Source organism: Ammospiza nelsoni, chromosome Z, assembly GCF_027579445.1.
Source record: "Ammospiza nelsoni isolate bAmmNel1 chromosome Z, bAmmNel1.pri, whole genome shotgun sequence".
NCBI lineage: Eukaryota > Metazoa > Chordata > Aves > Passeriformes > Passerellidae > Ammospiza > Ammospiza nelsoni.
Genome location: NC_080669.1, coordinates 5657043 through 5670410, shown reverse-complemented (window position 1 = coordinate 5670410; position 13368 = coordinate 5657043). Strand labels below are relative to the sequence as shown.

Genomic DNA, 13368 nt, shown 5'->3' with positions numbered 1-13368 from the left:
GATGAAGCTGTGGGGATCCATTCTTGTCATGTGTGGCCAAAGAAAGGAAGCACAGAGTTGGGAAGCCTTCTTGTGAGGCAAAAAGCAGAAGGGGCAAGTTTCCTTTGTTGCACTTAGTGATGAAGTCTGCAGCTTAGGCAAGAGCCTTGAGCCTGGAGTGGGGGTAAAGCTGCAAGTCCTTGACTGGTTTCTTGTGTTGCTCAGAAGAGGAACATGTTGAAATGGTGGATGCTGTATTTGAACTCAAACAGGCCATGCTGTGGCTGGGGAATGCATGGGTTAAAAGGCCCCAGGGGTGTGGTAGAAGATCAGCTGAAGAAGAGCCAGCCTGAGACCAGGTGGCCAAGAAGGCCAAGGGCATGGTGGGCTGTGTCAGCAACAGTGAGCCAACAGGAGCAGGGCAGTGAGCGTGGCCCTGTGCTGGGGAGCACTGCGGCCACAGCTGGAGTGCTGTGTGCACTTGTGGGCCCCTGGGAAGCAGAAAGTCGCTGGGAGGGGCTGCTGTGTGTGCAGAGGAGGACAGGGGAGCTGGGCAAGGGTGTGCAGCACTAGCCCAGGGAGGAGGTGCAGAGGGAGCTTTTGTCTGGATAACAAGAGGCTCATGAGGGGCCTTCAGAATCTCCTCAGTGTATCCAAATATTTTAGCCACGTTTGGAAGTGACTTTTTCCCCTTTGTTTTAATTGTTATATTTTGTTTTGCTTGGAGGAGGAGACTTATTAATTTTCTTTTTCTCCCAAGCATGGTGCTTTTTGTAATTATTTCCTGCCCTTTTAAATCTCTGGGCCTGGCTATGCTTAAATTTTATAATCCATGGTAGCACTTCTGGAGAATGCAGTGTTTTTGCATGAGAACACATCATTTGGTGCAGGGACCTTGGTACAAAAGGAGCTGTTGTGGTTCCAGGCCAGCCAGCATGGCCTTAGAAATCACTTTGAGCTTAGCAGTGCCCATGCCTTTTTGCAGCCCAGGGAATCAGTGTGTGTTGTGTTTAGGAATTAAGCAGGAGATCATTGTCCTTGCATTCCAGCCGCTCCTCAGAGATCACAGGAGCTGGGAGGGGCTGGGCTGCATTTCTGATTCCAGACACTTTAGCACCATCAGTGTGGTTGAGTCCAAGACAAGAACTTGATCGAGCACAGATGCACAAAGAGTGCAATTCCCAGTGCAATGCTCTGGGTCTGATCCCTGTCCATAAGGACCTACATGCTCCAGATCCCCCAAGAATGTGGTTTATTGAAGCAACAGGAGAGCAATCTCAGGATTGCTGCTGAGCGGGGCACTGGCTACCAAGTTTTGATGTGTGTGGCAACAGAGAGGACAGTAAAGAGATATTTCAGTAATGAGATCTCTCTATCTATCTATCTATCTATCTATCTATCTATCTATCTATCTATGCAACACTTACATAATTGAATCTTCCTGGTTCTGGTCCAAGGCATTTGGAGATGCAAAGGTCACCTAAAGCATCCCTCTCAGGAGGGGATTAGAGACATGTTCCCTTGACCAATTCTGAGCAGGCAGAGATGTTTTCCCTTCCAGATATGATAGTTTTTCCCCTCAGAGTTGTTTTAGTCCTCTGGCCTCTTCTGCCCTGAAGTCCCCAGTTAATTCTTTAAATTTCTGCCTGTCCTAGAGAGGTGGAACAATTCCAGGTTTAGGTGGTGTTCGGTGACTCTGGTCATACATGCCATGCATTACATGACGCATGGTTTCCTTCACTGGCATCCCCAGGGCTGTGTAAGTGCATTCATTAATGGGGCCTTAAGAGAGTCTCTGTAACTGCTGGTCAGAATTCTCAGTTGACAAAAGAGGGAGAAGAAACACCTTGGTCCTCTTCCATATACTGAGGTGGCCATAGGGGCTCAGTCACACCCATCAGAGAACTTTGCATTCATCCTCATCTTCTGAATGACCAGGTTTTCTAACAAGAGTGCAGATGTCAGAAAGGCAGGAATGCTGGTGCAGGCCTGAAGAGAACATGAACTCCAGAAGTGTCTTACAAGGGCTGAAGCCACCTGCAGAGCCAGGATGGAGCTGTGGGACAGGGCAGGGTGTCAGTCACTACTGAAAGACAAACAGGACATGGCAGAAGCAGAGGGAGGCCCTCACCAGACCCTTGAGAAATGCCACAGCTTCCCTGTCAGCTGCCTGAGAGGCTCTTGGAGCTTCAGTCCCAGATGGCCCCTGATTGTAGGGCCAGGGTCACTCTGGAATCTGTGCCTCCCCTCAAACAGAGAATGACCCCAGAGAGCAGCAGCACAGTGCTTTGGGAATGTGTGAGCCCAGCATTCTTTGAGTCTTGGCCCACAAGGGTTATATGGGAAGCTGAAACCCATCTTCTCTTGCTTTCTATGCAGGTGCTTCTAGAGAAAGAGCAGGAGCAGATTGCTTCAACAGAGATGCCATGGCAGATTCAGGGAGAGTTGTTCCCAGCCCAAGAACAGGAAGAGCAGCTTGGGCAGCAGGTGGAAGAGCCACAGGAGAAAAGCCAGGTAAGCCTGACTGGCCAGGGCACAGAGGGAACGGCAGGAAGAGGGGCATAAACCAGAGCTCTTGGGACTGAGGAGGCCAGGAATCCCACAGGCACTGGAATCACAGAGCCTTGGAATCTGCAGAGATCAGCTCTGGGACAGTAAGTTTGTAACGGAAGCAAAGGTGGGCAGGGAGGCAGAAAGAAGTGGCTGAATAAATGTGATTTTGAGGCTGCAAGAGGAAAAAGCTGAGCCTGATGGCAGCTCCCAGTCACTTGCTCTGCATTTGTGTGTACAGAAGATCAAGGCAGAGCCACAAGCAGAGCTGCCCGAAGCTCAGAGTGCCATCATGGACGTGAAGAGAAAGAAAAAGGAAGACATGGGAAGAATTCAAGAGGAGAATCTCAATCAGCAGAGGGGCGATCAACAAAACCAGGTGAGTGAAAGAGTGGCAGGCACTCCACTCATGAAACATCCTCTCTCTTGTTTTTTAGAGAAGATGAAGGAACAGCTGAACACAGAGCTTCAGATAGCTGACACTAGGATCAAGACAAGGCAGAAGAGGCTGGAGGAAGAAATGAAAATCATCAGGGATAAACTTAATTGCTTCCCTCATTCTCTACAAAAGCAAGTGAGTGAAAGAGGGATGCAGTCACTGCAGTCACCAAACTGGTGGTTTCTGCCCTTCTTGCCTTTCCAGTGCAGAGCAGCAGGGAGTGGGGTGATGCCTCTGAGTGCCATCCTGCTGTAGTGTGTATCACAGTCACTCCGAAGGGCATTTCCTGGTGTGCTCAATCTCTTCTGCTGCCCTGGATAGAGGGACTTGTCCTTTGGCCTTTGGGCCAGCAGTCATCCAAATTGATTCCTGCTGGCCTGTTCCTGCTCTCCTTGTTTCTTGAGGTGTTTTTACAGTGGAACATGGTGACCCAGGTGGAGGATTGAAACAAGCTGTCTGTATCCCTTGTCAATCTTCTTTCCCTTTCCTCACAGTTGATGACTCCTGGCTGACAGGCACAAGCTGTAGTGTCTGACTGCTTTGTTCTGTTTCATTTGAGGAGCAAGAGTTGACATCTGACCAGGCAGCCGGCGAAGACTTCCAGCAAATGTCTGGCAATGAAGGGCCCCCTGTTTGGAGTGAGGCACAGGAACAGTGCCCACCAGAAGTGCTCCAGGTCCAGCACATCAAGGGCTCTGAGCTTGCTGCCGCAGCAGCATTGCCTGGAAGAAGCCTTTCTATCAAACCTGGGACCTCAAGCTTGGGCAGTTCCTTCATCTCTCCGAAACAGGAGACTGAGAAGAGGTACCTGGAGATGCTGGGTACGTCTGGTGTGTTTCTTGTCTGAGGGACAGTGCATTGTGTGCAGGTGTCAGCAGAGCTGTACCAAATGCTCCTCCTGAGTTTGGTGTCACAGGGCCATTTAGGACTCCCCTGAGCAGTGCTGTGCTCTGAGGCAGCGAGAGAGCGCTCTGGGTGTTCCTGCTGCCTCTGAGGGCACCTTGGACTGGCTTGGGTTTGCCTGAGCTTCCCTCTCTGCTAAAGGCTGAAGCAGGGATTGTTCTTGCATCAGCAGAATGCTGTGACCTAGCAAATGATCTAGGAAAGTCCTGTGTGCTAGTGGCCAAACTGAATAGAATTTTCAGCTTCCTAAATTCTCCTTAGAGTCCTGACTTCCAACCAGTCATCAGAGCAGAAAACCTTCACAGAAATGGACTGGTTTTGGAGTTTTGTCTTTTTGATTGGGGATTTTTTTTTTTTCAGGGAGGATGTTTTTGTACTGTTTATTTTTTGTGGGGATTTTTGGTTTTGGTTTTTGTGTGGTTTTTGTTGTGTTTTGGGTTTTTTTTTTTTTTTTTTTGTTGATGGTTTGTGGGGTTTTTTTGGTGGAGTTGGTTTATCTCCATCCTGAAAGAGCTCTTCTGTGTCACGTCTAACTGCTGGCATTTTTATGACTGTTACTGTTACCACTACTACACCTGCAGTTTATTTTCATGAGAATGCTATATTTTTTGTCAATAAGAGAATACTATATTTTTGTCAATACGACCTACTTTGAAAGAACATCAGGTTACAGGACAAATAGAAAGCAAGAGGTGTTTTCCATGTGCCCCCCCCCAAAGAAACCAGATACTTTTGTAACAACCTTTATTTAATCTTCTAGTTTTATGCTTATCAAGATGTGTCCAAGAGACACATCCAAGTGGCGTGATCAGATAAAACTGTACTGCAGGCATTTCTCAGGAGAGAGCCTCCAGCCCAGCCATGGTATATTCCTCAGATCCATGGCACTTTCCCATACCAAATTCCCACTCTTTCCCCTGACTGTTAGGATCCTACCTGTTGGGCCAAGCCCTGCTCAGATCAGTTTCTAGGAAAACACATCAAGTCCTTTGTGATTCTGCAGCACAACCCAATGAATCTGCCTCTTGCCCATAACAGCTGCCAGTGCTGTGCTCTCAGATAAGACCTGGTGGGGCTGAGAGCAGAGCCCAGTGGATTCTGTGTCTACCATCACCTGTTGGGACAAAAAGGGCACTGATCCACGCCTCGGTGGGGCTGATGTCAAAGCCCATCCTGTTGTGTTCTGAATGGGGACAACAGGTTATACGGGGCTCAGACTGGCTGTGGCTTCTTCCCACTGCCTGTCAGTGCTCATGCTTGGGCTTTGTTGTGCTAGCTACCCTGTCCCTGAGGGTTGCTTTGACTGCAGAGGCTGGAGCCTTCTTTAGCTGAGAGAGGGGCATCTTTGAGCTCAGCCTCCTCATGAACAGGTCAGGGTCCTGATGCTGAAACCCCATCGGGATTGGTTCTAGCATGAGCTGCTCTGCTTTACAAACGGAAAGGCATTATTTTGGCAAACAGCTGAAAGGTAGAGAAGATGTCCTTCTCTCCTGGAAATGCATGTCCCTGTGCTTTTGTTTCCTGTTAAGAGAACTTCTCAAAGGACTGTACAAAATCAGTCTCTGTGCCAGCCATCTGCACTGCAGGGCTGCCCATCCTGTTGCTGTTGTGGTGGTTGTTACCCAGCTGAGCACAAACGGTGGGGAGCCCCAGAGAGTGGGGCTGCCTTTTGTATCTCCTGGAAGCTGGGATCTCTGCTTTAAAGTCAGCATCTTGCATTTTGTTTCTCTCAGGGAGAATGGTGAACCAGGAAAATCCTGTGATGATATACACTGAAAAGGAACGTATTGGCAGCGGGTGAGTCCAACTACAGACACCCCTGCACAGTCATGGGCCAGGTGTTTTTTTGGTGAAATGTGTATGCAGCATGAAGTCAGGCCAGCTGCAAACGTGTTCACACATTGGGGATAGATAATCACATCTCTCAGTGCTGCTCAGAATTTGTGAGTGTGCTCAGAAGGCACTGTCAGAGACATTTCTATGCTGACAAAGTCTTGCCTGCATCAAAGAACAGGATCTGGGAGATCTCCTTGTCTCTCAAATGTGGGAACCCTCTGTGTTAATTTCTTTAGCATTTTTCTGTGTCTCAAAATCATACTGGCACACTAATGGAAAAAGAAGAAACTTGCTTGCCTCAAAGAGTAACTTGTTCCCTATCAAAGCTGTTTGAGATAAGAGTTGCCAGGAGCATTTCTTTCCCCTTGTTTGCAGAAGGAAATACTCTGTGGTCAGGACAGGAACCACACAGTTTAGAAAGTGAAACCCAAGGGGAAAGAATAAACTCCCTTTAGAAGTTGAATTCCAGCGCTTCAGGAACAGGCCCAGTGCCTGCACTTGAGAGGAAAATGCATCATTTGCCTTCTGGCAGAGCCCTCCTGCATCCTGCAGGTTTTTGACACTGCCAGCACAGATCTCCTGTGTGGGCTGACTTTCACTCTAGGACCTAAACAGCTTCTCCTTTCTCTCCTTCTGTTTTGTTTCTAGAACTTTTGGACAAGTGGTCAGAGCACTCCACAATGGCACAGGAGGAGAGGTAAATGTCAACAGGCCCTCAGACCTCTTGAGGGGCTTTCCCCTCTGGTGTGAGCTGTGGCTGGAGCTTTGGGTAGAGCTGTGCTGAAAAGGCACAAGAAGCACAGACTGGTGCCAGCCTGCAAAATACATCTGGGCCAGTTTTTGTCCCCCTCAGCTGCCAGAAGGAAGGCGTGGAGGGAAGCGCTTCCTTTCAGAGAAGGACGTGCTCACTTGCTCTCCATTGCTAAAACAAAGGCGATGCCTTAGAGCACCTCACTGCTCTTTGGGGCTACAGCTTCAGAGTACTGAATTCTCGATTCTGGCTGCCAGCAAATCCATCTGAAAGTTACTGGTAGTTCCTTAGCCACCTGCAGTGCTGCACTTGGGAACTGCATGTAGGGAGAGATCTGCAAGGTGTCCCTAAAAGCTCTAAGCCCTGCCCATAGCCCAAGATGTATCCACAGAGTATTAAGGCATGGATTACTTCTTCTGAATCCCAAACAAAGCAGCAGAGAGTGTGGTCAGAGGTTTGTGGGTCATAGCTGAGACACCACTGTTACCAAGTGGTCAAGGCAAAACGTCAGTGGCTGCAGGTGTCCTGTAGCTGTCTCCCAAGGGAGCAGAGAAATGGGCTGTTGGAATGTCAGTTCCTAATTACTGCAGTGCCTAATCACAAGGCAGTTTGGCACAGCTCAGCTGTGTCATTGCAAAATCACTTCTCCATTGCATTGTGGTCTCGTGCCACACACTTCTCAAGTTACTGATTTTCAATGTCATTTTAGGTGGCCATAAAGAAAATAAATCTAAAAGGACTGAGGAGCAAGCAACTAACTGTTAATGAAATCATGATTATGAAGAGATACAGGAGTCCCAGTGTTGTGAATTATTTAGACAGGTGAGAGGTCTTGGTCTTATCCCATCAATAGGCATTTACATACAGCAAATATGAGAGGTTAAAAACCCACTTTGGTCAGTGGCAGAAAGTAGAGCTGTTAATTTTGATTCATTCGTATTTCTCTATTCATCTCCAATGGATGAGAAGAGAGTGCATCTTGTCAGCATGAGTCTTCCCTGGCACTCCTAGTTTGAAAATTATTCCAAAATTATTCAAAACCTGGATCAGCTGTATCTTCCTAAGTCAATAGCCTTGAAGTACATGGCCTCCACACTTTTTTGGGATAGATTTTTTAAAGTTTCTTAAATGCTGATGAACCATCCTGAAGTGGATTTCCCTTAGATCGTTAGCGCTCGTTGCCATTGCAATGACTAGGTGCTTATTTCCAGAAACACTATGCCTGACATATTTTTATCTGGGCTGTTACTAAACTGCACATTTCACTTGCTGTCCATCTAAGACATCTCCCTTTTCACAGCTGTGTCTTTCTCCTCCAGACTGCACAGACTGCAAACAATGCAGAGCTGACAGGGAACGTCTATTCCTTTGATTCTGTCCTAGTCACAAAGGAACCTGGAAACAAAAAACCCAGAAGTAAAAAATCAACATAGCCATGCATATTTATCTCCACACCCTTGTTTCCTTCTTTCAGCTACCTTCTGGGTGAGGAACTCTGGCTAGTTATGGAGTACATGGACGGAGGCACTCTGAGCGACGTCATCAGCAAGACTTGCCTGTCTGAAGACCACATGGCAGCCATCTGTTGGGAGGTCAGCAATCCATCTGTGTTTCCAAGGGCTTGTGCAGGGTTGTCTGGGAAACAGGGGCTCAGATCAGGAGAGGTTTCACGTTGTATTCATATTTCTAGAGTCCCATATTGTTGTTATATTATTTCTAAAGTCCGTATCTTCTGAGTAGTTTTCTCACATGCAGCTCTTCTTAGCAGTGCAGTTCCTTGTGACTTCATCAGGGCTGCTCCAGGGCTCTTAACCCACCCCCTTTTAGCTTAGTAACCTTCACGAGCCACAGCTACTGCCCAACTACGGGCTTCACAGCTGTGGCTCATTTAGAATAACTAGAACTGGGGCAAGGCCACTTATACAGTACATAGATTTTACAGAGATTCCTACTATACTACTATATTTTTTCCCTTTTACTTAGAAGAACAGGTTTCATAGACATATTTACATACAATACATATCTTTTACTGTGACTCCAAGGCCACCTATAGTTTCACGTGCCAAGCTGTGTTTCTGTGCTGCTGGTATGCCATAGGCAAGTAAAAGCACTTCAAGTGAAATGCCTGCCAGTGCCCCTGCATTCACTGTACTCAGTGCCAGTACTCTTATCTCCTGCTGTTGTACTCTCACTCTGCCTCATGTATTTGCTGTTGTCCATCTTGCCTCGCTAAACTTTTGCCTGTCTTCACTACATTTCTTGCCTGTGAAAGCAAAGGTGCTGGTGGCAGGATTTGAAACAAAGAGCAAAGGAAAAAAGAGAGAGACTCGTTTCTCTCAGTCCTCAGCTAAAAAGGACAAGAGTGCAGCCCAAATGCTCTTTACTTCTGAACACATGCACTGCAGCAGCCGTCATCCTGGCTGGTTTGCAGGGGACAGTCTACAACAGCAGGTGCTGTTGCTCTTTCAAAAGCTGACGTGCCTTTCCTCAGAAAGGTCCTGCTCTGCAAGTGTTGGAACAGCAAGCTCTTCCTCTCAGTGGCACTGTGTTCTGCCATTACTCCCCATTCCTCTGTGGAAAGGGAATCTTTTAGATTCTTTGATTCCTTTCTTGTGTGATGAAATCCCATCACTTATTTTTTCCTTCCTCTTTCTGTTTTCTCTTTCAGTGCCTGCAAGGACTGCATTTTCTTCATTCAAACCATGTGATCCACGGAGATGTGAAGAGCAGCAACATCCTTCTCAGAAGCAACGGTTCTGTCAAGCTGGGTTAGTATATTCTTCGTCACGTTCAGCATTCCAGGGATGTGGGGTGTAGGGCTGCTTTGAGTGACAGCCAGCTCCCCAAAAATGGTGCTGGTGGCAGCACAGGAACACCATGTCAACCATGAGCTGGTGACATGGTTGCAATGTGCACAGAGGTATGAGAAGGAACAAGCAGTGCACATTTTCAAACTTCTACTGGGGAATTCTTTTGCTTGCTTTCCTAATTGCACAGAATTCAAATAAAACCCGTATTTTGTTTTATCCTCAGCTGATTTTGGCCTCTCTACTCAGCTCACACCTGAGCAGAGCAGACGGTGCTCGGTAGCCGGGACAACTTGGTGGCTGGGGCCTGAAATGGTGACGCATCAACCATATGGCCCCAAAGTGGACATATGGTCTTTTGGAATCGTGGGCATCGAAATGGTAGATCAAGAACCTCCTTACTGGAATCGAAGTCCTGCCTCAGTAAGGAGCAAATACTCACTGATCCTACTGTCTTTCTCACCTGCCCCGTGTCCTGTGTGCCATTGGACAAAATCCCATTGCCATCTGCTGGAACTACTTCCACCAACGTCCCCTCCTAAAAATGTCCCTGCAACACATCAGCATCTGCTGTAGTTTTGGTTGCATCAGTGGGGGAACACAAGCCTTACCACATGAAACAAACTCCAAAGAAACTCTATTCTCAGGCAACACTTCCCTTTGGTTCCAGTTCTTTTATCTGTGAAGATGGCCCCAGTAACAGGAAACAAGCACATTAGAACTGCTGTTATCTTTCCAGACATGAAGGAAGGAAACCCAAACCCAACAAAGTTTCTAAAGTTTTTAGGGAGGAACCTTGCCCACTGTGCAGTATGTTCTCACTAGGAAACATGCCTGAAACCTGGGCATGAGGGTGTAAAGGCAACAGAGTCTCTTCTGCTTCTTGTGCAGTGTTGCTGAAATGCTCAGTGACTGTGTTTCTCTCATAGCCCAAGGCATGTTCTCCACGTCACCAAGCCAGAGTCTGGTGATGCAGAGAGCCTGCCAAAACCTCCCAGTGTTTCCTGGCATTTTCTGGGCCTACCATAAATGCATTCACTTGAGTAGCCAAATGAGCAGCGGGTGACCATAGGGATGGAACCTCTTCTTCTTCTGACCACAACAATTTTTCTTTTGCTGAAAAATGGGAAGCTGAAATTTTTTAGACTGCTGAGAGACAGAACTGCAGGTGACTCCTGTGTGCCCAAGCAGGCATTTTAATCCAAATACATTTGTGCATGCATCTTAATGTGTCTGTGTTGGAAGATGAGATTGTAAATGTTTGTTTCCTAACCTGGGGATTAACTGATGGATTCTTTCTTCCAATTACCATTGTTTTCAAGAACAGCACAAAAAGCTTGATGAGTTTTTTTCTACGGCAGCTGTTTTAAGGGACCAACAAGCACTGCAGAGATGCCTTTCATGTACTAATCTTTGAAATTAGTTAGTATAGCAAAGTCCCTCTTCCAAAAAGCCTCTCAAGCTGGTATGAATCCTTGGAGAAGCAAACATGCTTTTGTTGATGTAGTTCCAACTAACTAGGTCAGTCAATGAAATCAGCTGACAAGGCAAGATCTACTGGATGGTGGAAAAGCTGTGGTTGCATTGGGGTTTGGGTTTTTGGTTGGTAAAGGAAGGTCATCTCTGGGTCTCTGCCAGGGCAGGAACTGCCACTGAAGAACAGAGGTTAAACAAAGGGATCTGGGAGAGCACCTAGAGATGTGAAAGCAGCAGGTGGAGCCTCGTGTTTCCTTTCTTCCCAGGTTAAACCCATAATAGGGACCCCACAGCTGCAGCAGCCCAACAGATTCTCGTCTTGCCTGTGTGACTTCCTAAGCTGCTGCCTGCAGACAGATGAGCAGCAGCGCTGGTCTGCCAAGGAGCTCCTGAAGGTAAAATGTGAAGGGGCTGCAGGTGAAACAGGGGTCCGAGGGTTGGGCTCCTCCAACACTCAAGTCCAAGGCTGAGCCCCCTTCCTCCTCACCTCCACTCTTGCTGCTCTTCAACTGAAAATGGTGAGGAATCCTAGACTGGGCTGGGCTGGCAGGGCCCTGTAAAGTTCCTCTGGTCCAAGTGTCCTGCAATGAGCAGGGACATCTTTAAAGAGATCAGGCTGCTCAGAGCCCTTTGCCACCTAACCTGGAATGGTTCCATGGACGGGGCACCAACAAGCTCTTGGGACAACCTGTGCAAGGGTGGCACCATGCTCTGAGTGAACAAATTCTTGTTTAGACCTACTCTGATTAGATGTCCTTTGTTTTTTAAAAAATTCACCCACATCCTCTTCTAAGTGGCCTTGTAAAAAAGCTATCCACCACTTTCTTCAAAGCCATTCTGAAGTCTTGGAAAGTGGCAACAAAGTCTCCCTGGGGCCTGTTCTTCACAAAACTGAGTAACTCCACCTCTCTCTGCATTTCCTGAGAGGAGAGGTGCTCTGTTTCCTGACTGTTTCTGTCGCCCTCTTTTGTAATTTGGTGGGATGTTTCATTTTATCTAACCGCAAAAGAACTGAAGTAGAGCAATGCAGGGTGCAGAGACATGAAATGGTGGTGCAGGAACCCAAGGAAGCCAGTCCCAGCTGAGCAGTCAGAGATTTGGCTGTGGGCAGCAGGGGTCGTGGGGGGCTCACTGTGAGCCTCTGAGGGGCCCTGGTTTGTGCCCCCCAGCCCACCCTTAGAGGTTTCTGCCACGCAAACAGGGACAGCTGGGAGGGACTTGTCCCAGCCCCATCTGCTGCCTGGCACGCTCAAGCAGACGGGAACTGTGCCAGGGTTAGTGCCAAGTTGTGTGGCAGAGAGGGAACTGCAGGGCCCAGTGCCACTGGGCTGGCCCTGCTGGGAAGGAAGGTGCCATCCAGCACACGAGGGGCAGGGCATGGAAAGGTAGACACTGCTTTCTGTCCCTGTGGAAATCAGCACAGTGCCTGTCTTGCAAATGCAGGGACCTATGTGAGTCCTTGGAGTTTCCTGAAAGGAAGAAACCCCAGGGACAGAAAGCACCATTTCTAGAGCACTGGCAGGGCAAAAATCCCAGGGAGATGAAGACATCACAATAAACAGATGAGTGGGATTCTGGGCCTCCTTTGCCTGTGATGGCAAAGTCTTGCACATGACAACTGGGGAGCAGATGGTCCCACTGTTCTACTTTCTGGGTCTTTTTAGGACCCAGAGGAATCCTGATTGAGGCTGTGAAGCACTGAGCTTGGAAAGTATTGGTTCATTGTTGTATATTGTTTTGTTTTTGTATTTTTTTCCTGTGGACAGCATCCATTTGTAACTTCAGCCAAGCCAGCATCCATTTTGGCACCACTCATCAGCTCAATCAAGAGAAGTAGGAGACGAGAACGTAACAATTGTGTCAACACGTTATCTCCATAGCCAATTTTGAGTAGGATTGTAGAGTAGGATTCTAGAGTAGGATTGTTGAAGAGTTTTGTAGAATAGGATTATAGATTAGGATTAATTAAATAAAGTTTCTGAAATATCAACTCATTTGGAAGATTCCCCTCCTTCTGACCCCTTCAGAAAACTCAACATTTCCTTCTGAATTACCAGTTGTTTTTTACTGGTGCTAAGTCACACTTATGGCTTCTTTGGTGTGCTTTGAAAAGGGGGGTAGGATCTTCTTCATTCATCCTACCCAGAGCATATTGACTTTGGAATACAGCCCACTGGCTGGTTTTTGCCTAGCTGTGGTATTTCTAGTTGAGGCAGAAAAAGCAATGGCATTTGCAGGAAAAACCAAAGGAAGAATGGAGCAGCCCAAATCCCCTGTGCAGATGAAGGCATTGACCTGTGACTCAAGAGCATTTGAGTTCCTGCCACTTGGATTTGTATCCCTAAGTGCAATGTCTTTGGCAGATGGAGAGCCTTGCTCAAGTGAGAAAGCAGAAAGATCAAAGAGGGTGCTCGGGAAGGTCTCCTGTGGTGCAGAGATGTCAGCACCTGTGAGGTTGTGGAGGGATAGAATATAAGAGAATAGTGCAGAAGGCAATCTCACCCCTGAGGAGCTGCAGCTGTACTAATCACCAAAGATTAGGAACAGGCCTGTCCCTAATAGGCCACAGGTGTGTCCAATGAGAAGATGAGTGCTAAAAAAGAGTGGGTTAGTTGGGTGAGGAGAGA

General features: G+C 47.6%; 1 protein-coding gene across 1 annotated transcript in view; it reads left to right on the top strand.

Annotated features, from left to right (window-relative positions):
• The window catches only part of LOC132086411 (serine/threonine-protein kinase PAK 2-like), a 31140-nt gene extending 18519 nt beyond the window's left edge, over positions 1–12621 (top strand). The window contains exons 4-11 of the mRNA XM_059492066.1: positions 2359–2493; positions 2771–3103; positions 7168–7280; positions 7933–8050; positions 9127–9226; positions 9492–9688; positions 11008–11136; positions 12508–12621. Of these exons, the coding sequence (XP_059348049.1) occupies positions 2359–2493; positions 2771–3103; positions 7168–7280; positions 7933–8050; positions 9127–9226; positions 9492–9688; positions 11008–11136; positions 12508–12621 (1239 nt within the window). The remainder of the gene's footprint in view (positions 1–2358; positions 2494–2770; positions 3104–7167; positions 7281–7932; positions 8051–9126; positions 9227–9491; positions 9689–11007; positions 11137–12507) is intronic.
• The last annotated feature ends 747 nt before the right edge of the window (positions 12622–13368 follow it).